This window comes from Triturus cristatus, chromosome 3_1, assembly GCF_964204655.1.
Source record: "Triturus cristatus chromosome 3_1, aTriCri1.1, whole genome shotgun sequence".
NCBI lineage: Eukaryota > Metazoa > Chordata > Amphibia > Caudata > Salamandridae > Triturus > Triturus cristatus.
The window spans coordinates 657,697,932-657,723,680 of record NC_140583.1 but is presented as its reverse complement, the minus strand read 5'-3'; the positions used below and the strand labels follow the sequence as shown (position 1 = coordinate 657,723,680).

Here is a 25,749-nt window from a genome sequence, read left to right as displayed (position 1 = left end):
ATATTAATAATACTGTTACCTTAGTGCCATAAGCATTTCAGCTACAGCTGTTAAGCACTTCCTATGTAAAAAGATTCCAAATTGACAGACTTTTTAAAGTTATTGCTGGCAACCCTGCCAGTGCCTTATGCACTGAGCTGTCAGTAATGTTGAATAGCGTGGCCACCACCTATATCATCTTGTCTCATGTCGTTGCTATTACAAGGCCAACAACATTAGTAGCTCGGGAAAACTTTTATTGAACATAAGAAGCTCTGGTTACAGAAAAGGTTTGAGACCCCTGCGTTATTTACTATTCTAACTTTAAAAACTAGAAATGCTATCTGTTTGAACGTTTTTCCTCAGCAGCCTGCTGGGCACAGCCCACGTGTACAGCGGTGCAATTTGTGATCCCGGTTTATACCCAAAAGAAGCTTGAATGGCGCACGCACGAGTCATGATCAGGCAGAGCGGGACAGTCGGCCGCCGCCGCAGCGGTGGTTTGGAAAGGTTTCTGCACCTATGAAATCTCACCCACCGCCCCTGCCTATGGCTTCGGCTAGCCCGGCGGCATGAGAGCTGAAAGCTTCGTGTGCTGCCACCCGAGTGTGAGAAGGAAGTTTATTGCTGGACCAAACTAAGCAAGCATTTGCAATGCAACAGGTGTCTCGTTTTCGAAAGCTTGAGCGTTTGGTGTTGAAAATGACAAGTATTTTCCTTTAGTTTGTTGGATGGAGTGGAGTCATATATATTTCCATTGCGCTCTTGACATTTGCATGAACTCGCCGCGCTGGAAAACCAGAAAATGGGAAATAGATTATGAGGGGGGGGGGGGGGGAGACCAGAGTGATTTGCTGCCTGGGGGGCAAAATAAAATGTCACAACAAGAGAATGAGATGCTCCTGAAGCTACAACATTTTCAACAGCGGAGAGACAAGCGTAAAACACAGACACGAGAAATAGAGATACATAGATATGTAAAGAAACAAGAAATGTTAAAGACAGAGTGCGAGATGGGGCAACATGGATGGTAACTTAGCAGAGAGAACGAGAGAAAGTGGAGAGAGACGAAGACAGAGGTCAGTGTGTAGGGTGAGAGAGAATAATCTTACCTGTCTATAGGGGAACTAATGAAGGTCCTGCGCACACACACCATCCCTCACGACCACGAGGCTGGGCTCAGGCAGCGACGCGCACGCACGAGTCAGTCAGTCGAGACAGAGTGAAGTTCAAGTTAGTGAACCCGACCGTTACTTACGTCGTCACGCTCTCGGCATCCAATTGCCCGCCCCTGCGGTGACCGGCCAATCCTGGCGCAGTGGCGCTGCATGCAGCACCAGGATTGGCTTGGAGGGCACAGTGACTCCTCGCCCTGTCGGCCCTTTTGCTGCCAGCGCTGCCGCCAGCAGGTCCTGCACCCCCCCCCCCTACTAGCTAATGGGGCCGGCCTGGGTGCGCATGCTCGGGCAAGTTGCTGCCCGGAGCATACATGCGGGGATAAAAACGTATTTTTTTAAACACAGACACCAGCCAGCCCGGCCCGCCCCCCCCCCCCCCCCCCCCTGCACACTCCCGATAAAGTCGGGTGCTGCCCGGCGCAGCGGCGCCGTGTAAAATGGTAAGTAATATTTATTAAAACTTGATTTATTTTAATTGAAATTCTTTAACGCGGGTCCAGGGCTGGTGGGGCTACGCCCCTACGCCCCAATGGACGCACCGCGGCTGTGCGCGGCCGCCCAGCCGCGAAGAGGAGCACCATCGTCAGCTAGTGAGGAAGACAATCGCTGGCTGAGAGAGGCTGCAGTTCCACACTGTCTGGGACTGGTACAGCACAACATACAATATGCGAACCAAAGCTGCTTTCACGGACATTACCTACTTAAGGATCAAATAAGCCTGAAACCAACCGCACCTTTGAACTTACTTAAAGTACGATATAATTTTACTTGCATTGAAGACTCCTTGCCCCAGAATGCATCATGGCCGATTTGCACTTAGCGTACGCCTATGAGGGGCAGGGCTAAGAGTGAATAAAGTCAGCAACGAATCACATGCAAGTGTCAATTGTGTGGTTTTTGGCAGCCCAAGAAGAAGGGGCCGTTGGCCTTGAAACGCGTCGGCAAAGTGAATACACTATGATGGAAGTGAAAGGCAGTTTGCATTATCAAGCCGGAGGGCGGTGTGTTGTCGAGTGACCTCTTATTGCTTGGGAACTTTGTTGGAAAACATTATGCGCGGCCGCCCAGCCGCGAAGAGGAGCACCATCGTCAGCTAGTGAGGAAGACAATCGCTGTCTGAGAGAGGCTGCAGTTCCACACTGTCTGGAACTGGTACAGCACAACATACAATATGCGAACCAAAGCTGCTTTCGCGGACATTACCTACTTAAGGATCAAATAAGCCTGAAACCAACCGCACCTTTGAACTTACTTAAAGTACGATATAATTTTACTTGCATTGAAGACTCCTTGCCCCAGAATGCATCATGGCCGATTTGCACTTAGCGTACGCCTATGAGGGGCAGGGCTAAGAGTGAATAAAGTCAGCAACGAATCACATGCAAGTGTCAATTGTGTGGTTTTTGGCAGCCCAAGAAGAAGGGGCCGTTGGCCTTGAAACGCGTCGGCAAAGTGAATACACTATGATGGAAGTGAAAGGCAGTTTGCATTATCAAGTCGGAGGGCGGTGTGTTGTCGAGTGACCTCTTATTGCTTGGGAACTTTGTTGGAAAACATTATGCGCGGCCGCCCAGCCGCGAAGAGGAGCACCATCGTCAGCTAGTGAGGAAGACAATCGCTGGCTGAGAGAGGCTGCAGTTCCACACTGTCTGGGACTGGTACAGCACAACATACAATATGCGAACCAAAGCTGCTTTCACGGACATTACCTACTTAAGGATCAAATAAGCCTGAAACCAACCGCACCTTTGAACTTACTTAAAGTACGATATAATTTTACTTGCATTGAAGACTCCTTGCCCCAGAATGCATCATGGCCGATTTGCACTTAGCGTACGCCTATGAGGGGCAGGGCTAAGAGTGAATAAAGTCAGCAACGAATCACATGCAAGTGTCAATTGTGTGGTTTTTGGCAGCCCAAGAAGAAGGGGCCGTTGGCCTTGAAACGCGTCGGCAAAGTGAATACACTATGATGGAAGTGAAAGGCAGTTTGCATTATCAAGCCGGAGGGTGGTGTGTTGTCGAGTGACCTCTTATTGCTTGGGAACTTTGTTGGAAAATATCTATATATATACCTATATACATAGGTATATATATAGGTATATATATAGATAGATATATATAAATAATTTACTGAAAAAAACATAGGTTTCAGGGACGTTATAGTTAGTTGGACATTTAACTCGTACAAAACCAAAGAAATTCCGCCATTATAGTTAGTTCAAAAACAACAGTTGATGGACAGAATGCAGAACAATGTCATACATTCACCCCAGTACAGAGATCTGGGCCTAAATCCATCTTTTTTTGCTCACCATGCCATTCCAGTTTGAACCCAGCCATATGCAAATCAGTCTTGACCCTGTGCCTCATGGGAACAGTCCAGCCCGAACTGCCAAGCCAGGTCCTCCCTCGACTGGAACCAAGCATCCTAGGACCGGCTTCGGGGTTTCACCCCTCTTCAGCTAGGATAGTTTGATTCCAGTGGCATGGAGAGCACGGGACTCACGTCTGAACATACCCGTCCCACTGGGGGTGACAAATGCAAAAACAACAGTTGATGGACATAATGCAGAACAATGTCATACATTCACCCTAGTACAGAGATCTGGGCCTAAATCCATCGTATTTTTGCTCACCATGCCATTCCAGTTTGAACCCAGCCATATGCAAATCAGTCTTGACCCTATGCCTCATGGGAACAGTCCAGCCCGAACTGCCAAGCCAGGTCGTCCCTGGACTGGAACCAAGCATCCTAGGACCGGTTTCGGGGTTTCACCCCTCTTCGGCCAGGATAGCTTGATTCCAGTGGCATGGAGACTCACGTCAGAGCATACCTGGCGCACTTAGGTCCTAGGATGCTTGTTTCCGGTCCAGGGAGGACCTGGCTTGACAGTTCGGGCTGGACTGTTCTCATGAGGCACAGGGTCAAGACTGATTTGCATATAGCCAGGTCTAAACTGGGGTGGCATGGTGAGCAAAAGAATGATGGATGTAACCCAGATCTCTTGACTGGGGTGAATGTTTTGATTTGTTCTGCATTCCACCCATCAATTGTGTGTTTTTTTCTTTCTCGCCCTAAGTGCACCAGATATGCTCAGACGTGAGTCCTCGGCTCACTGTGCCACTGGAATCAAGCTATCCTGGCTGAAGAGGGGTGAAACCCTGAAACCGGTCCTAGGATGCTTGTTTCCGGTCCAGGGAGGACCTGGCTTGGCAGTTCGGGCTGGACTATTCCCATGAGGCACAGGGTCAAGACTGATTTGCATATAGCCAGGTCTAAACTGGGGTGGCATGGTGAGCAAAAGAATGATGGATTTAATCCAGATCTCTTGACTGGGGGTGAATGTTTTGATTTGTTCCGCATTCCGTCCATCAATTGTGTGTCTTTTGCTTTCTCGCCCTAAGTGCGCCAGGTATGCTCAGACGTGAGACCTGGGCTCACTGTGCACTGGAATCAAGCTATCCTGGCTGAAGAGGGGTGAAACCCCGAAACCGGTCCTAGGATGCTTGTGTCTGGTCCAGGGAGGACCTGGCTTGGCAGTTCGGGCTGGACTGTTCCCATGAGGCACAGGGTCAAGACTGATTTGCATATAGCCAGGTCTAAACTGGGGTGGCATGGTGAGCAAAAGAATGATGGATTTAACCCAGATCTCTTGACTGGGGGTGAATGTTTTGAATTGTTCTGCATTCCGTCCATCAATTGTGTGTCTTTTGTTATAGTTAGTTCAGCTAACTATAACTTGCGCCCCCGCAATGCACTGCTGATAACATCACATATTACATCATTCATGACATGGTCAGTGACATCACTGATGACATCTTAAATGGCATCACTGATGACATCATCCACGTAATAATCTGATGCCCCTCCTCACACCCTAATATAACCTTTCATACACCCACTCTAAAATACAGACTACCAATATCGAAACCATAGACACACCAACACCAGTTACTACATACTCACTCACTGATTCCTAGGTCTACACACGCATCTTCTCATTCACCCATACAATCACTCATACATGCAGTCACTCATCAATGCAACACTATCATATCCACACATACACCTATACAGACACTCACACACCGCCACTCATCCAGAGTTACTCACACACCTAGTCAGTCATACAACGAATCAATCACACTTCCATTTACTCACGTATACAGTTGTACACACAAAAGCTCACTTATACAGATACTAACGCATACTTAATCTCTTATACAATCACTGATACAAGTACTCACTCATCCATACAGCCCCTCTCACAATCACTGACACTCATGTATAGTCATTTATATACTCCAACTCTCACATACACTGCCTTTTACATATGTAGTTACTTGGACATGTACCACTGAGACATCCATTCACTCACCAACACACCCATACACACATACAGGACAAAAACCTTTACAAAATTAGCCTGAACCATTATAAATAACTTCTTCTAAAAACTAAACAAGAGTTTTATTCTTCTAAAATTAATGAGGCAAGAAACTCAACTAAAGAACTATTTAAAACGGTTAAAATTCTTGCAGACCCTATTTCTCCCCCGATAGAAGCAAGCCAAGAACTTTGTGACAAAATTGCCAATTTTTTCTTCGAGAAGGTTGCAACTATCTTCTCTACTTTTACTCATTCTTCAAATGGTACATCCATACTAGGGTCGGTAGATGTAAACTGTCTTGATAATATTAATGCGGTGCTTTTTAATTTTGCACCTGTTTCCGTCACCGAGGTTCATAAACTCCTGGAGGCAACTAGATCAGGTTCCCCCATGGATCCTTGTCCCGTATCAGTACTGATGCTGGCCTCAGAACCGGTCTCAGAAATCCTTACGCCCATCATTAATACAATATTCGCAAATGGATGCTTCCCCAAAATATGGAAATCAGCATCCATCCTTCCACTATTGAAAAAGCCACAGTTGGATCCCAAGGAACCAAATAACTTTAGACCAATATCCAGGCTCCCACTACCTGCTAAGATAATTGAAAAAATAATGAATATCCTACTCAGTAGATTCTTCGAAGAAGGCCAGGTATTGGACCCCACACAGTATGGTTTCAGAGCGGGTCATAGCACTGAATCTGCGCTTCTTAAGTCAACTGAGGAAATTAGAACTATTTTAGATCAAGGAGGAAAGGCCGCGATGATTATGCTGGATCTGTCTGCGGCCTTTGACACGGTCCACCATGGATTATTGATGGACCGGTTACATGACATCGGAGTCAAAGGGAAAGCTTGGAGGCTGATTAAGTCTTTCCTAGCTGACAGAATACAAGCAGTCATGCTGGGAGACTTTACTGCCAAGGCTTTCTCTCTACCATGTGGTGTTCCACAGGGATCGTCCATCAGTCCCACACTCTTTAATGTCTATGTAAAACACCTGGCACCCTTGGTCGAATCCTTTGGGTTCGACCTTACTTCCTACGCAGACGACACTCAGATTGTGGTCTCTATACTCCCCGGAGGACATTCAAACTTAGCAGTAGAATTTAAGGAGTGTATGTTGGCAGTGGGCAGCTGGATGACCCAGAACTGCCTCAAGCTAAACTCCAATAAAACCGAGGTGGTGCTGTTTGGAAACGATCCAAACTTCTGGACTCCAACTTGGTGGCCAGAATCATTGGGCCCACTGCCAACACCCTGTGGAAAAGTGAAGAACTTGGGTATCATCATTGATAACAAACTCTTGTTTAAGGACCAAGTCAATGCAGTAGTCTCTTCGACATCGTACACTTTGAGATCCTGTAAAAAAAAACTGGCTTTTCTTCCCAAAGAGTCTCAAAGGATGGTTATCTCTGCCCTGGCGTTATCAAAACTAGACTATTGTAATAGTCTTTATCTTAACATTCAGGAAGGATTACAGAGAAAACTACAGCTACTGCAAAATGCTGCAGCAAGACTGATATCCGGTATCCCTAAATATGCCTCTATCTCGGCGGAGATCAAAAAATTGCATTGGCTGCCTGTAAATAAACGAGTACTGTTTAAAGCTATGTGCATCACGCACAGAGCCTTATATAGAAGTGGATCCCACCACTTGATAAGGCACTTTCAATGATACACACCTGGAAGAAACCTGCGGTCCTTAGAGGCCAAATTAGTTTCAGTCCCCTGGGTAAAAAAAGCGAATTGGGGCGGGCGAAGTTTCCTAGCAAAAGCAACCAAGGCATGGAACTCACTGCCACCTTTCCTTAGACATATCTCCAACCACCTGGAATTCAGGAAGGCACTCAAGACCAGTCTGTTTGCACTTTGAGTTTTCTACCTACGGTCTCAGACTAAGGACGGACCCCTTTGCAATAGCGCCAGGACACCTTCGGGTATTAGCCTCGCTCTACAAAAATGTATAACATAACATAACATAACACACTCACCCACCCAACCAGCTGTTTCCACATGCACTCTTGAACCCATACACCCGGTGAATCAACCACTCACGCACACCTCCCACCCACCCACACATACACACTCAGGCACCCATACAAATACTCAACCAATCAATAACCCATATAGACACTCATGTAGATACTCACCAACCCATGCAGCAGCTTACACAACAACAGATAGACTTATACAGACATTCACACAGTTTAGTCACTAACCCATGCATTCAGCAAGACACATTTATTCACTCACTTATACAGTCAGTCACGCCCCTACTAAATCCTCCATCCAGACACGTATACACCCACTCATTATTAAATACACCTTGGCATATATATAAAACATATTTAAACTTTATAAAAACACACAGTCACTGGATGATATCATCTGTGATGTCATTTGAGATGTCATCAGTGATGTCACTGACCATGTCATGAATGATATGTGACATCATCAGCAGTGCATTGCGGGCGCACGAGTTATAGTTAGCTGAACTAACTATAACGGCGAAATTTCTCTAGTTTCGTACAAGTGAAATGTCCAACTAACTATAACGTCCCTGAAACCTATGGTTTTTTCAGTGAAGTTCTAGGGTTTTTTAAATGCTAATTTCTAACTATAACGTGCCTGAAACCTATGTTTTTTTCAGTGAATTTCAAAGGTTTTTTAAATGTTAATTTCTAACTATAACGTCCATGAAACCTATGTTTTTTTTCAGCGAATATATATATATTTATATTTTCTTTTTTATGTTAAGCACCCCTTCAAAGCTTTATGGCAAGGATTGTAGAAGCGGAAGGGACAGTGCTGAGTGTAGTAATGGGTTTTTTCCGATCATTTCAGGGGTTCGTTTCATGTAGCTCATTATCCACGATAAACATCAGACTTATAAAAGAGCACATGCATGAATAAAAACATAAATTGACCACAAAATTAACCCTGCTGGCATCCTCCATACTACCTCTTCTCCTCCCTGCCACCCACTCTACCCACCTGAAAGGAAATCTGCATATAAATAGAGATTAAAGTGGACGGGCCCAAGTCCCTGCTTTTTTAATTTTACAAAAACAGTTTCCCATATTTTTTCGGGAAAAATACAGCCGGGCCTCACCCTGCAATGCCTCTGCCTGAAAGTGAAAGGAGAGAGGGGCTCTTGGCTCTGAAGTCGAGGAAGGGGTAGAGACCTATAAAAAGACAGCCCTTCTCACCAGTTTGCTTGCTGCCTAAAAGAAATGTACGTGTGTGCAATTTATTAATCAGCAAATGTAAAGGCTGCTAATGAGCTTGTAGAGGTTCAATTGATGGAGTCACTTTAGCTTCATGATCACAAAGATTTATTCCTTTTTAGAGGCAATGCAAGTGTGCTACCAGCAGAATTCCGGAGTGTGCCCTTTTACTGGGCACTAATAAAAATGTTTGCATTAGGTACAGCCTGATTGTGTTTTACCAAAACATATTTATTGAAAACACTTGTGTCCTAAACACTACATCATCTTGTAGCAGCCCATCTTATACTGTGTATAATACAATTTCAAAACAATGACTTTCATATTCATAGTGCTTTCTGTTACAGACTATAAATATCCAAGTCACGGTTTCCCAAAGAGCAATCCTGAATTCACTTTTGCGACTCCCTGGTCACACACACAGACATCTGCAGTGATCGCATGAACCAATTGAGGTTTTCTAAGCTAGGAGTTAATTTCCTAAAGATTAATTTAACGTGCATTTATTTTTCGTTTAAGGTGTGTGTGTGTGTGTGTGTGTTAGCAACAAAATAGTCACAAAAAATTCTGTTCTTTTTAGCCAAGTTTTTGTTCTTTTTAGCCATGTCTTTGATCCCATCATCAAATGCACTGAAATAGCCCCCATGGCACTGAGGGTCACAGTTCCATTACCTTATTACATAAACGTCAGCTCTTCTTATACATGAAGACTGCCTGGAAACATGCAAATAAACAAGGACGCACTTCCAGGCCCCTTTAGTTTTAAGTATTGCTGAGGCATTTGGGCCCCTTTGGAAATACAGCTACAACCCCGCAGGGGCTGGCTCGCCCCACAGTTTGAAAAACCTCTGGTTGTAGTGTGAGGTGTGCAAGTGCGAGAAAGAAAGCTATCCAGGTTCAAAGGGAAGGTGCAACGGAGAGAGAAGGGGGCTTTGATGAATTGCAGTGCACTGAGGAGCATGGAGGGTCAGGGAGACAAACTGAAACGATAAACCTGGAAGAGAAATAGTTCCATAAAATGATTTAGGATACCATGCACAGCACCTTGTACAAAATGGGTTAGGGAAATCCCACCACGTTTCAACCCGAGTTCCTCAAATTCTTGCCTGCTCTGCTTCTGCAACGTTTCAAAATGAAGGCCTTAATGACCAAGTGGCTTTGGTCATGCTCCATCCCTTCCTCCGTGTGCCCACATCAGTCATTTGTTCTCCCTCACGGACAGCTTCCGCTCTGAATATGGTCACAGAGTTACACTGCTTTGCTAAGGGCAGAACGATTGCATATCATGAATTAACACATTTTCTTGTGAATTGCGAAGGAAGGGGCATTTGCCTTTGCTGCCACCTTTTCGTTGAGATTCTCAAGGAAACTAAATGTTGACATTTGCAACTCCTAATGTCTGTTTGGTACATTTTGTGTTTTAACCATGACAAACTATGCCACTTGGTTCAATAGAGACTTGCGCAGGTGAAATCACATTCAAACATCGGGCTCCATATGGTGAAATTAGGCCACCCGGTTTCTTGAAAACAGAACAAGTAATTCACTTTTTATCTGCTCCTCGGTGCTGATTAAAGCGCCAAATGCGATTTACCAGATTTGCAGGTATTCCATTTAAAGTAGGATGAATACAAGGCAGGGGATGGCTGAATGTATTTGCAGGAAAGCTGTTTTGCTGTTAAAAGCAATTTCAGGTAATAGCATGCGATTTAGATTTAATTCCATTGTGTACACATGTTCCTTAATTACATGCATATATTATATCCGAGGTTTATTAAAAGTATGTCTGAATAATAAACATAATGAACCTTTTTTCTATGCAGTGATCCTGTTTTAAAACTGAAATGAAAAACACATCCTCCAAGGAGTAACGATTACCAATTCTATCTCAGGCTGAGCAAAAGAGCACATTCCCTTTAGGGTGTGTGTAACACATGTAAACAGTGTGCTGCCTCGGCAGTACTATGCTGATACATTGATTGCAGTGTCTACAGCACGGGCTCTTGGCTCCCGGAGGTTCTGCCTTACAAGGTCTCTTTCCCTGGAGATGACTTTTGGATGCACTGTAGATAGGGGTGCTCTTAACACCGCGAAACAAAGAGCTCGGCAAGGGAAATACGACAATAATACTATTACCACTCCTTTTTGGTAGCAAAGTCTGGAATCTCTCTTAACCATACTTCCAGAGGTACATTTAAATTACATTCACTGTTGACACCAGATTGCAGAGTCCTACTTGAAATACGCAGTTATACATTTATGAATTCAAGTGACAAATATTTTAACCCTTGGAAATACATGAAGTAACCGTATTTATTCCATTCTATCCACCCACCAATGCAGTAATCAAGCAGAGAATTAAAAAGTCAATTACATATAGTACATAAGTATAACTATGCCACAACCTGGGGCCATATCCTGATGAGATGCGCCGGCTCGGCCCAGAGTCAAATGCCCATTTTTGGAGTCTGAGGCGTCTAAAGTTCACAAATATACCTCGGAATATCTACGACTTAATGCATGAACTTTAGACATAACAGACAGAGAGAGACCCAATCTCTGCTCACCGTTTCCGACTTACTTTGCCTAAAGTTCGTATACTAACTTTAGAAATTGCGAGTTATATGTCCCTAGTAATGCATGATACATCCCTTGAAGTGTTGCAGTGTTTCCAAACGTTAACATTAGTGATGCTCAGGTTTTGAATGTGAAGTTCATTGTTCCTCGAGAAGAAAGTCATATCAGTATGCCTGATCCTTGCAATTGTAATAACGATAAGCAAGCAGCAAACAATCAGAGGCACTCATCTCTTAAATGGGATGGAAATGATTACAACATGGTAAGTTTTCCATATAGTCTTTGGCATTGTTGTAGCCTGATTGTGGATCTCTGATGTATTGCACTTGGCCACTGCCCGGGGGCCTTAGGGGCTGCACTCTGCGCTCATCTCTCCGACGCTAGTGCCATCTTGTCGCCCCTCGCAATGTCTCTGTGTGAGATCTATACCTGCCGCTTTGCAGTTTTCTTGTGCTTTTCCGGCGCTCTGGCTATCACCGCCCCTGTCACCCAGCACTCCTCACCTCGACACACTGCAGGCATGTTCCCCCTGAGCTGTTCTCCTCTAGCCCGTGCACTGCTTCTCCGGGCTCCACTGACCGGCCCGCGGTCAGGTTCCGTTCCCGCTGACTGCTTTCCACCTAGGGATCTCTCCGTACCTCCCGCTCTGGGTGCCTCTTTACATGCCGCACCGTAGCTTCCTGGTGTTTTCTTTCCCCCTTTCTTATCTGTGTCCTGGCACCCCATAGGCCCCGCGCCAGATTTATTTCGGAGCTACAGGCACCATATTGTCTCTCCTCGCGGCCCTGTCATAATTAGCATAGCCCCGCTTTTTCATTTTGGCATTTTCCCCGGGACCTGGCCCACCCGGGGGCCTCATTAAAATGAAGCGCTGGAGCCCACGCTTAATTTTTTAAACATTTTTGGCAGGATTTGCGACTCCAACGCGAATTCTGCCATTTCAAAAAGAAAAAGGCTTTTTTTGACACTGGGGGTCCTTGTGGGACCCCCTGAGCAGGGCTAGGGGGTCAGGGTGTTTCTACCCTGCCCCCTTTTCTTCTTTTTTAACCTCTTTTTCACTGTTTTCTTGTGACTCGGTTCTACAGAGTCACAAGATGGCTGCCAACACTTCCTGGTTTGGAGTGTTGGCAACCATCAGAATTAAGCTCGTGGTCGGGAGGGGTCGCACCTCCTCATTGGTGCTCAGATATCGATATTTTGTCTTTTTTGAATTTCTCAGGAACTACTGAACGGATTTACACCATTTAACAAAAAAGGCTCTTTCTGAACCATGCCCTACCTTTTTGCATATATATACAAATACTATACATATATATATATATATATATATATATATATATATATATATATATATCTCCAACAAAGACCCCTCCGTATAAGAAGCCAGAGGACACAGCGGGAAACAATTCAGGAATGCTTTAATGACGGTTAGATGTGGCATAATGCATTTCGGCGTCTTTGCCTTCGTCAGATGCCGCTAACTTGAACGGGAACCATCCTTCTACTACCCTTGATATTCTAAGGCCCTCCCAATCAGGGGAGGTCAGCTGGCTCCACCCATTAATCACCGTCAGCTGAGGCTCAATGTCTGTGAACTTCAGCTCCCATGGTGCAATATTCCGGTAAGTTCCGTTTGTGGAGACAAAATGTTCAATTTCAAAATGAACGCTGTAGATCCTTAGCAAATGGTGGGGATATTGTAGATATGAAGCAGTCCCGTAGATTACAGTCCAGCATTCCCTCGGGTCCCCAACGCTCCAGCCCCCAAAACCAAAGCAAAGTCAACACGAGCCATGTAGCTGGGATTCAGTGTTCCAGCTACCCCGTGAAGTCACGGGCTGTTCCTGACAGTAGTCGCTTGCCTGTCTTAGTTCTGTGGCGGTCCTGCGATATCCGATCCCTCGGGTGAAACTGCAACGATGCCAAACTTTACGCAGGACACTTTGTGGAACGGGTCCTCTTAACGTGCTGCTGGCTAGCACGTAAACATCTCCAACAAAGACCCCTCCGTATAAGAAGCCAGAGGACACAGCGGGAAACGTTTCAGGAATGCTTTAATGACGGTTAGATGTGGCATAATGCATTTCGGCGTCTTTGCCTTCGTCAGATGCCGCTAACTTGAACGGGAACCATCCTTCTACCACCCTTGATATTCTAAGGCCCTCCCAATCAGGGGAGGTCAGCTGGCTCCACCCATATATATATATATATATATATTATCTACTGGCGGTCGCCAGTAGATAGTTATAGTTAGGACCGTGTTTCCATAGGAAATCCGCAACATTCTATTTGGAATAACTTTGGCGCCGATTGATGAATCCTCGCGAAATTTTCAAAATAGGTGGGGCGCTCCGCTCCGCTCCTACCCTAAAAGTCTCGGGGGGATTCGTCAAGCGGGGGCTGAGAAAAAAGGGGGGTCCCAAAACGCATTTTTCCCATGCAATTTTCCATAGGGACCTTTAGTCCAAGGTACAGCCCAAACGGCTGAACAGAATTACTTTAAATTTGGCAAAGAGGTAGTCCTCAGGTCAGGGATGTGCCTTTTGCATATCTGGAGTCAATCTGTTCATTAGTTCCTGAGAAAATTGCAGTTAAAAGTACATACATATCTATAGGCGCGCACCGTGCGCGCACGGTGATGTGCGCGGGAACGTGCGCGAGCGCAATTCTGATTGGTTGTTAGATGTCAGTAAACATTCGAATCGGTCGAAATCAGGAAGTGTCGGCCGCCATTTTGTCTCTCGCAGTCTGAGGCAGTGAAAAACAAAGGTGGAGAACGTGAAAAGGGGGCAGGGTGGACAGTTCCTGACCCCCTAGCCTTTGTCAGGGAGTCACTGAAGGACCCCCAAGGATGAAAAAAACATTATTATTTTTTTTTGAAAAAGCGCGGGGTGCGCGCACTGTGCGCGCACGGCACGCACAACGCATCATGGGTGCTCGGTGCGCGAGCGCCCACGGTGCGCGCACGGTGAAGAACCTGAAAAAAAAAAATATTAATAAATACATAACTTAGCATTTAAAAAACCATACAAATTCACTTAAAAAACCATAGGTTTCACACACGTTATAGTTAGGAATAAGCATTTAAAAAACCTTGCAAATTCACTTCAAAAACCATAGGTTTCACACATGTTATAGTTAGCTGGACATTTCCCTCATAAAAAACCAATGAAATTCCCCTGTTATAGTTAGTGCAGACAACTATAACTCACACGACCGCAATCCTCTCCTGATGACGTCAGATATTACATCACTGATTACATATGTGTCTTTCTGAAAAATAAATATTTGGAATATATGTATAGCTAAAGATTAATGGAAGAAGACATGGGTAAATAGGTGTCTAAATACAGTGATGTAATATCTGACGTCATCAGCAGAGGATTGCGGTCGCGTGAGTTATAGTTGCCTGCACTAACTATAACGGGGGAATTTCATTGTTTTTTTATGAGGGAAATGTCCAGCTAACTATAACATGTGTGAAACCTATGGTTTTTTAAGTGAATATATATATATATAAATATATATATATATATATATATATATATATATATATATATATATATAAACATCAAACGCGTTCTCCCACTTCCTGACGGCGAGGAAGAAAGCACACGGACGCCAAGTCGTGCTTCGAAGGATTTTAATGAACATCAGCACCCACACAGCACGCCATTACGCGTTTCGGCCACAAGGTGGCCTTGATCACATAAATATATATATATATATTATTTGTATAGTGCACTCCTAGCCAAAAGGCAGCAGAATGCTGAACAGATACGAAGGAAACGATAGAATCAGTGAGTGCTTGGAGAGGTATCTGGGCACTGAGAATAGAGGTATCCTCATGTAGTTTTCTTTAAAGAGGTGAGTGTTCAGCTTTTTTTTTTTTTAACTCGGAGCAGGGTTGTAGCAGTCCTGCTAGATACAAAAATATCATTTCAAATCTTGGGTGCATGGACTTGTTATTTTTTTATTTTCTGGATGTCTTTGCCTCCAGTTGATAGTGTCTAGGCTGCCAGTGTGCTGAGAGCCACTGGAGGTGGTGAGCTTACCAGCCAGTTAGGTTGATGTTCTGGTTGTGATAGCTTTGTATATGATGCAGCTGTCTTTGAAAATGGTGCATGCCGGCAAGGGGAGCCAATAGAGTTTCATCAGGGTGGGGGTGATATGGTCATATTTCTTCACACCCCGCTGTAAGAACAGGATTGTTGCTTTCAGGTGTGCTGTATCTAAACCTTGGCCTCTACAGTACTATGATTGGTGTGCATCAACAGGGTCTCTAAAAGTAGGAATTAGCGTGCCCTTTTATGGTGGTTGGTATCTCAACCGTAGGTTCTTAGTGGCAGGCTGTTCTTTCTTTCTTGTGCTCTATCCCACTACTGTAGGTCCTCTCAGTAAGAGGAGGTACCTCCTCTGTGGTGTGATGTGTGTCATCCCGAAGTTCTGGAGGTGATCTGTTCTGTATTGTATCTCACTCAAGGGCTGCCCTATTGTGGTGGGACTAAGGTTTATCTTCTCATTTATTTTGTATCTCACCCTCTGTGTCCCAGAGTACTAGAAACACAGCTGCTTTTAATTGGTGTGTTGTGTATCACCATAAATGTCCTTGGCAGGAGGAATGAGGCTGCTCTTCTGTGGCATCCAATGACAATTCCATGCTATGGCATACCCATTTGCATTTGGACTCTTTTCAGTTGGTGATCTTTCTTTCCCGCAGACTCGGAGGTGTCCGTTCGGGAGGAGTCTGATAATGAGCAACCACAAAGCGATGAGGCCGAAGCTGAGGCATCACCCACCAAGTCCCCTACCACACCCAAAGCCATCAAAGGCAAAAGCACATCAGGTAAACAGTACATCCTGAAAAGCTACCGACTGCGAGTCAGGCAGCTTAAGGTGTTTTAAAGCCTGTAATTATACACCGAGTGGTGGTTCACTTCCCATACATACCCACATGCTCGATACATTCTGGAGTTCTGATTTCAGTACAACAAGCACCATGCCCAGTGAGACATCAATGCCTCAATCCTCTGCATATCAGGGCACTACCAGAGGAGACACTACAGACTGCTTGATAGGAGACATTAATCACATTGCTCAGAGTCCACAGCGAAACACAACTCTACCTTCATTCAGTTAGCCAGTGACATGTCATAGGGAAATAGCAATCCCAGTGCCTTGTGTTAACCGCTATGTTTGCACAGGGAGACACCCAAGCCCACAGCTCTTCCACAGGGAGACCATAACCATACATTTCCTGATTCACTTTGGTCTTTCCACAGTGTGGTGCAGCTATCAAAGCCCTCAATACACTAAAGCAAATACAATTGAGACACAACAAACCACAGTACATTAAAATGCTACATGAGATTCTGATCCTGCAACTGTCAGTACACCTAGAAGCAAAACTAGGGCTCCAAACATGCACAGTGTACAAAGTAATCTGACATACTATAATTTACACCAGGGCCTCACCACTGAGAAGCACAGTGAAGCCCCACTTGCACCAGGCAGTGCTATCAGGAGAAAATAATGCTGTCCCCAACAGATCAGAATTCTGCTGAAGTGAGATACTATACTAGTGAAACAGCCGTCACCCTACCAGAGCCATGCCATAATGAGATTCTAAATTTACAGCCTTCTCCTTGCTAGGGCCCTGCAAATGTGAGACACCAGTCTCACATCCCTCAGGTCCTCATGATCCTGTTGCAAAAATACTTTAATCTCACAATATGTTGTACACAAGGGCCCTACCATCAGAAAACGCTTATCATGTAGCCTTCAGAATACCAGGGCTCCACCGCAACAGTGTCCAATCCCAAGAACCCTCAGTGCACCAGGAACATGTCCCAGGTGATACTAATGCCACACCATTCAGAACATCAGGGCCTACCATAGGTAATGCTGATCCCATGTCCCACAGTACTTTAGATTCCTATCACATGGGAGAACACTTTTTTGACAGCCTACAAAACACCTGCCATATGAACTCACTAGTCCAATGGACAACGGTACACCACATCCCTATCACAGGTATACTCTAATTCAACATCATCTATAGGTGCAGACCATGCCACAGACAGGCTTTATTCCATAACATTTAATTTCATGGCCTTTTAAGAAACGTAGCTGCTGACTACAGTACCTCAGTGAGTTGATGTTATTTTCTATTCTTTCAGATTTCTCTTTATTCTCCTACAATAATGGGGTGGTGATGACATCTTGTCGGGAACATGACGGTACTCGCAGTGTTTCAGCCACATCAGCCTTTGCAATAGCCACAGCTGGAGCTAATGAGGGAACCCCTACGAAGGAGAAGTACAGAAGGATGTCCTTAGCTACTGCAGGTAGGGCATTGTGGAATGTTATGAACCAGCAATCACTTGTGAAGTTTTCCCAAATGGCAAAACACAAACACAAAGGAACAGGAACAGGAGGTAGAAAAGTCTCCGAAGATGACTGTGGTGCAAACAAAATTTGTTAAAAGTCCCCTCACCCACTAATAGTGGCATTCTTCATCATTGGGCTTGCTAACAACAGCCCGGCGCAGACCAATATGTCTAGGATGGAACATAAGGGTGGGGAAGACAATACAAACAAAAAGTCTCAGGGATCATAAATGTGCAGAAACTCAGCTCAGGATTATCGCCTATATCTTGTATTCATGTATTTCCTGGTCAGGATTAAAAAATATGGTATATACGATGGTGATGATAGGGAACGTTATTACCCCTACATCCCTCCTATCTGCAAAATTGCCAACATGTTTCAGCCATTATCTGTTGCCCATAAGGGTCATTCGGCCTTCGTCAGGAGTATATATACCATACAGCCTCTATTCTCCTACCTTTCTTAGTAGGTAGACTGAGGTCTGACCAAATCTGGTCTGATACCTTCTAGTAGGCTTTCCCAAATAACATCTTCTACAAATAGAAATTAAAATGTCTCATCCAGCAGTGTTCCTTTTGTGCATTAGCCAGTGGAACACAAATGTAGTACCATATACGAAAAGAGTCCCAAACTTTCTATTTAAGTATTGAAACACAGATGGCTACTCTGTGGCAGGCATCTCAGGCTGGTGACTCGACTTCTCTTGACTATAATTCTGTTTTTCAATTGTATTTTCTGCAGGTTTTCCCCCAGACCAAAGAAATGGAGACAAGGAGTTTGTCATCAGGAGAGCAGCCACCAATAGAGTACTGAATGTGCTGAAGCATTGGGTCTCCAAACACTCTCAGGTATAAATGAGTCTTACCTTACAAGTATAGGACACCATTGATGGAGGGGCATACCCGAGAGCTGTGGGGACCATTTAATTGCAAACATACATTAGAGGTGTAGTCGTAGCACTGACATGGGGTTACAGCTGAAAGGTATGGGGGATGAGCTGATATTTATTGATTCTCCAAATGTACAGGATGAAACCATTTACATGTAGTCACACCTCTGTACTATTCAGGGAAGCGTTAACAAATAGCCAAACATTAGAGATTTTTAGGAGGAATAGACAACTTCCAGTTCAGCTGTTCGGAGAAGGGTTGGGAGCACATACATGGAATTATGCTTCTAGGGTATAGAGTGCCACTGATATGGAGCTGTACATCAAGAGGTATGATAGAACACTGGTATCAAAATATCCATACAAAGTATGGGATCGCTGACATGGAGCAGTGCTTGAAGAGTTTGGGAAATTACTAACAGTTACACTGCCTGGTATCTTCAGCTCTGAGCTAAACCTTATAGGTATTGAGTATAATGTAGTGAATCAGAGGTGTCTGATATGCAGATATGCCCCAAGTAGTATTTAGTTAACACTGAGATTTGAGCAATATTTCAAAAGTATGGAATACTGACAAAGAATAATGCCTTAAAGACATGATACTATCTCTGATATGGAGAAATACATAAGCAGTGTAAGGGGCACCAACTTTGATATATGGCTCACAGTTTTGGGGGCCTTCTGATATGGAGAAGTACTTAAAGGGTATGTGGAGACCACCTATATGGAGCAATACATAGAGGGTAGTGGTAGATGGAATGGTATGTTAATGTACGGGAGACAATTGGTGCCTTTTATTTTGGCTGGAAAAGGAGGAGAAAGCCAGAGAGGTAGGTCAAAGAGAGAGAAAATATGAATGATGTCTTGACTACTTGGCTAACCTCGCTTTGTAAATGCTTTGATGGGGACAACAGACCCCTGAAAGCACCATAGAATAGGGCGGGGCAGAAGAGATAAGGGTAGCATAAACATTACAAGTTAAAACTAACTGGCTGGCAAGAGATAATGCACAGTGTGAAATAGAAATAAAAGGTAAACTGTGGTCACCTACTGGCTCCCTTTCCTTCCTCCATGCTTACATTCCTCCTCATGCGTGCTGACTCCTTTCTTTTTCTCCTAGGATTTTGAAACAAACGAAGAACTGAAATATAAAGTCATCAGCTTTCTAGAAGAAGTGATCCATGATCCGGAGCTTTTAACACAAGAGAGGAAAGCAGCCGCCAACATCATCAGGTATTGCCCAGCACTTACTGTGGGCACTAGTATGCAACAAAGCATATAGAAGGCCACCTTAACTGGCTGTGTGCTTTGACAGGGCTGTCACAAAGCATTTGTAAGAGGAGTTAAATAAGTGACACATTTTGTCAAAAGGCCTTTGTCACTAAACTACCTTTAATTACTTCAGTGTCCTTGTCAATCTATTGCTTCTTATTCCTATTCTATAGATTGCTTCTCGGTCCTCTTCAATAGATTGCCAAATAGTTAGGTAATGGATTGTCTCTGCCTCTTCAACATTTCCTCTTGTTCTAAAACCTACTTCATCCTCTCTGTTGATTTTCTACCTGTTATTCATCTAAGTCATACTCAAGAAAGTTTGTGTACTCTTTTTCGTTGACTTCCCACATCCTCGGGTAGTTTATTAGGTCTTCTATTTGTTTTGCCCTGACAGTTTCTTCTTACTTGTCTTGTTTGCATTTTCTATCCACTCCATTGATTTTCCATCCTCTCTTTTTCTTCTCTAAGCTCTGTGATAATACTCCATCAATTCTCAGACCTCTCTGTATGTCCTTTGTGATCTTCAGTCATTTATTAAGTCCACATTAATTTGCTCATCAATGTAGGTATCCACTGCTTCTATATTTTCACAATTTTCTGTGTTCACTCCTTAACCTCTGTATACTCTCCATATTTGTCTATAAACTCGGGGGCGCTAGGTGGCGCACATCCAAGATGGCCGCACACCTGTGAGGCTCTGGAAGCTTGGCCATTAAATCCGTCATTTCTCCTGCTTTCTACCTTTGCTGCAAAGGTCCCGACGCAATCCAGCTGCCCTCTGCACATTCCGCTCTCAGCGGAGGGAAAAATCGCCGCTCTCGCGGCCCAGCGGACACGCTCCTGCACCTACGCGGCAGCCTCTTTCTACGCAGTCCCATGAGTACCGCTTTGTGTGTTCCTTATGCTGGTGCCCGGATACCTGTAGGCTGGGTTGCGGTCTCCTCTCCCGATGCAACGTGCCTGGGGCCACTACACCTCCTACCACTGGGAGACTGCCTCTACATCCTCCGACTGCCTTTGGGTTTCACATGTGCTGCTGCCAGCCCACGCTGAGGCTCTCTCGCTGCTGGCCCGCTCTCCTCTGCACGCGCTGATGGACTAGGAATGGAGACTCCTCACTATTAATCCATGCGCCTCCACACGATTGACGGGTGCTGCCCCCCAGACCTTGGAGTGTGGTCGGGCGTCTGTGAGCAGGTCTGGAGACCCGTCGCTATTGTTCTTCTGTTGCAGACTCCTTGTCTACGTCCCACTGGTTGCTCCTGTGTAGACACTGCGCCCACTACCTGGGGACCTCTCCCCACTGTGTACTACGCTGTAAGGTGGTGAAGTGTTGGAGCGGTGGCTGCAGTGGACTCCTACCAGACGATGGCCTTCTCCTCCTAGTTACGGTGCTGCTAGCCCTCTCCTCCTGTGCTGACCCACGTGTCCACATCTCTACTCGGCCTCTCGCTGGTCAATATCTACTCACTTATACTGCGTGGGTACTTGTCTGTCTGGCGAGGTGCAATGGGAAAGCCGGATGGTCTCCAGCCCCGACTAACATTTGACGTGCAAAAAAAAAGCGGTGACGAGAACAACCTCTGCGGAACCTACCTTTGCTGTCATGGAGCACGCGCAACTCTCTACACAAGCTTCTGAAAATGACGTTAAGTCTCTACTGCTGGCCGTACAACACAGCATCTCGGACTTGTCTGCGAAAATGGACACCATGAACAATCGCTTAGATTTTTTGGTGCAAAAGGTAGACAAGCATGATGGCCAACGGAAAGAGGCGAAGCAGCGTATATCCGTGAACGAAGACGCCACTGCCCGGATACAAACACAGGTGGCACAGATGGATAAGTTGCTGAAGGTGATTGCGGCTAAGAAGGATGACATTGAAGCCAGGAGCCGCCTCAATAATGTCCTTGTCCTAGGCATCCCTGAGAGTACGAATACTGGGCGCATGGAGGACTACATTGAGCGCCTCCTAAGAAGCACTTTTGGGGACGGCTCCTTCTCGACACACTTGGTGGTTGAACGTGCGCATCACTCACTCGGCCCATGACCACCACCCGGCGAGGCCCCTCGGCCTATCATCGCACGCCTTCTCAACTACAGAGATCGTGATGTCGCGCTCCAGAAGGCCCGTGAGCTGAAACCGCTGCAATTTGAGGGGAATAGCTTCACCATCTACCCAGACTTTGCATTGGCGGTGCAGGAGGCACGCCGGAAATTCCTCGCTGTCAAGCAGAAACTTCGAAAGGCCCAGATAGAATATGCGTTACTATATCCTGCGAGGCTTCGCATTACGTACAATGGCAAGCATGTTTTCTGCACCAACCCACAACAAGTCTGCGACTTTTTGAAAAGCATCATAAGGCGCTCTCCGTGACACGATCATGACTCCGGACCATCATTATCGCCCAGCGGCTAGGCGGGAGCAGCTGATCATCGTCAATGTTCCACCCGTCCAGGGCTGCTTCCGCTCCTCATGGCGCTGGTCTACACTACACTGAGACACTCTCAATTGACGCACCACTCTCTGTGGGCAGCTGCCAATCCTGTCAGTCATCTTGGACTAGATTGACACTCCTGCTCTGAATCACGGACAGATAAGTGACCGACAGGCTCCATTCACTGACTTTTGTTCTAACTGTGTTTCTGTATAATCTGCCACATTACAGGTAGAACTTTAACAGCTCGTCAAGCACTCTTCCCCCTAATGCCGCTTTCGCCCAGTCAGGGGTTGACACCCAGGGACTGTGTTGCAGTTAGTGGCTGGTTAAGGGAAGGGTCCACTGCCCCCCACCCATGGGAGATCCCCCCTGGTACTTTTTACTTTCTGCTATGCATTACTCTGACCTGTTTCTGTTAAATTGGACTAATCTTGTTAGAGTGGTATGGCCATGTTTCTTAGGCCTGTTGGGTGGGCAACGACTTATCGGCACGTTTGGGGTGCTGTTGTGGGTGGGGGAGGGTCGGGTATTGTTACTTCACTTTGGAGTCAACGTGATGATGCCAACTATGCTGGGAGGGAAATGCTGAGCTGGATACTGTTTCCATCGCCTTAGCACATGCTGGACACATACACCTCGACACACTCGTTATAATGTGCTGAGGCACTCTATCTTACGACATCAGTAAACTTATTTTATACCATTACTACACATGCACCGCCAATGCAGATGAATCCACTCTGCATTAAACTAATCACATGGAACGTCAGGGGACTGCGCGATCCTCGCAAGAGACAACAGATCCTGGCCTACTTAGATAGACACCACATACATATAGCCATGCTCCAGGAAACGCACATGGACCCTAGGCGGCCATCATGTTTTGGCTCCAGATGGGCCTCTGTGCGGGTGTTCTCGTCATATTCCACATACTCGCGAGGCACGCTTATTTTAATAAACAAAAACACGCCGTTCATATTGGGGGGCACATATAGCGACCCCTCTGGCCACAGATGTCTACTCTGGGGTACCCTAGCCACCCAATCTGTCACCCTCGCTTGTAGTTATGGTCCTAACTCGGATGATCCTGGGTACTTCACAACACTATGGGGACACATACTAAAAATTGGCTCTACGCATGTCATATGGGGTGGGGACCTTAATACCGTTCTTTGCCCCTCTATGGATCGCTCCAATCCCCAGCCACACCATTACACAAACGCTTGGGACGCTCTCTCTGGGTTGCTCACCGAACATTGTCTCGTGGACACCTGGCGACATGTACACCCTGCCACTAAAGAAGGCACTTACTACACACCTGGGCATGCAACATGGTCTAGACTCGATTACTGGCTGTGCACCCGCAGTGTGACCCCATGGATCAAAACCGCTACTCATCTGGCACGCACCTACTCGGACCATGCACCGGTGTACCTTGAATTGATGCCTCCTAACGCTGTTGTCACCCCCCGCAGCTGTAGGCTCATGCCGGAGGCATTACTAGATGCTGGTGTTCCAAGCAGAACTAGGGGAAGAGATTGAAGATTTCTTCACTAGGAACAAGGGCTCGGTCGATGATGTATGGCTCCTCTGGGAGGCGTTCAAAGTTACAGTCAGGGGCATTTGCATCGCTAAAAGTTTTGGAGTGCTTCGAGACATTAGACGGAATCTGAAGCGTCTTGAACTTGAAATCAAACAACAAGAAATAGGTATGTGGGCCGCTGACTCTAGCGCCATGCACGCGAAGCTCACAGACTACACTGACACTGCGAATCGGGAGGTAAAATTTAGGGGCAAATACTTTACCGCCTGCCGTTACGGTGAGGGTGAACGACCTTGCCGAGCACTTGCTAGTGCTATTAAGACACCCCGGTTTTCGACCTACGTCCTGGATGTGGGGACTCTCAACGCGAATTCCTCATGGCGCTCTTTGAGAATGATGAGGTGCGCGAGGCTATCATGCAGATGGCATCGGGGAAAGCACGCGGCACTGATGGGCTTCCCGTCCATTTTTATGAAATGTACATTAACCAATTGCTTCCCGTACTCAAGGAGGTCTTCCTCGAGGCCGACGAGACACTAACTTTGCCTAGCTCCATGAGGGAAGCACTCATTACATCACTACTGAAGCCTGGCAAACCAGCCGATCGATGCAAGTCTTATAGGCCGCTTTCCTTAATCAATACTGATGCAAAAATCCTGGCTAAATTGGTGGTAAATCGACTTAGCCTACTTATGGACGAGCTAGTCCTCCCGGATCAGGCCGGGTTCCTATCAGGACGGGCTACATCCCAAAATCTCAGGACCCTATTCTCCCTCGTATAGACAGTGGACCCAAGACTGCAACTGATAGCGGTGTTTCTTGATGCCTCAAAGGCTTTTGATTCAGTGGAATGGGAATACCTATTCACTGTTTTGCAATGCATGGGCCATCCTGTTAGTTTCATTACATGGATTTGGCTTTTGTACACCTCGCCCACGGCGAAAGTCTTAATTAACGGACATACGTCTTCCTCCATTTCACTTTCTCGTGGCAGGCACCAGGGGTGTCCACTCTCGCCCCTTTTATTTGCCCTCCTCATGGAACCCCTAGCCGCTAAAGTTAGACAGGATTATAGCCACGTAGGCCTTCATTGCTTCCTCCGTCCGATATTCATATCCCTATATGCGGATAATGTGACCCTATATGTCAAGGACCCACAACGCAATCTTAACCCACTGCTACACGAGTTCGTCAAATTTGGAGGACAATCCGGAATCCACATCAACTGGTCCAAATCGCAGATATTCCCACTGACCAGCTCGGTCACTCCTTTTGACACGGACGTTCCGCTCGGGTGGTGCGAGGACGACGCTAAATATCTGGGGATTCGCGTAACGACAGACCGGGACAAGGTAATGCGCATTAACTTTGGTTGTGCAATGGAGCATATTATGGGCTGCATCACTCGATGGATTGCCCTGTAACTATGGCCGGGCGCATCTCCCTTATAAAAATGGTTTTATACCTTTTTTTAAACATTCCTTATGACCCTTGACGGCATTTTTTGCCACCCTACAATTGGAATTGATTCGACTTGTGTGGGGCGGAAAACAGACGCGCATACAGTGGAACACACTGATGAGGCCCTACTCCCATGGAGGCTTTGATTTTCCTAACTTCAAGATCTATTACCTATGTGCCCAAGCTCATTACGCCCATTACTGGTTCCATCTACCTCGGTACACACCCCACGTTGCCAACGAACACTGGCTTGCAGACCCCAGCCCGTTGAAATGTGTCATTCTTGCCCCCACTGTGCCCCGCGACCGCAATCCGAACTCCGTGGATTGTACACTTACGACTTGGTCTCGTATCCTGGATCGCATGCACGCACTCAGTCTCTACTCCCCT

At 45.8% G+C, this 25,749-nt stretch overlaps 1 protein-coding gene across 1 annotated transcript in view; it reads left to right on the top strand.

The window, feature by feature from the left end:
- RASGRF1 (Ras protein specific guanine nucleotide releasing factor 1) overlaps nucleotides 1-25,749 on the top strand; it is a 727,100-nt gene that overhangs the window by 494,010 nt on the left and 207,341 nt on the right. Inside the window, exons 16-19 of the mRNA XM_085644699.1 lie at nucleotides 16,081-16,206; nucleotides 17,540-17,707; nucleotides 18,492-18,598; nucleotides 19,760-19,872. Of these exons, the coding sequence (XP_085500825.1) occupies nucleotides 16,081-16,206; nucleotides 17,540-17,707; nucleotides 18,492-18,598; nucleotides 19,760-19,872 (514 nt within the window). The remainder of the gene's footprint in view (nucleotides 1-16,080; nucleotides 16,207-17,539; nucleotides 17,708-18,491; nucleotides 18,599-19,759; nucleotides 19,873-25,749) is intronic.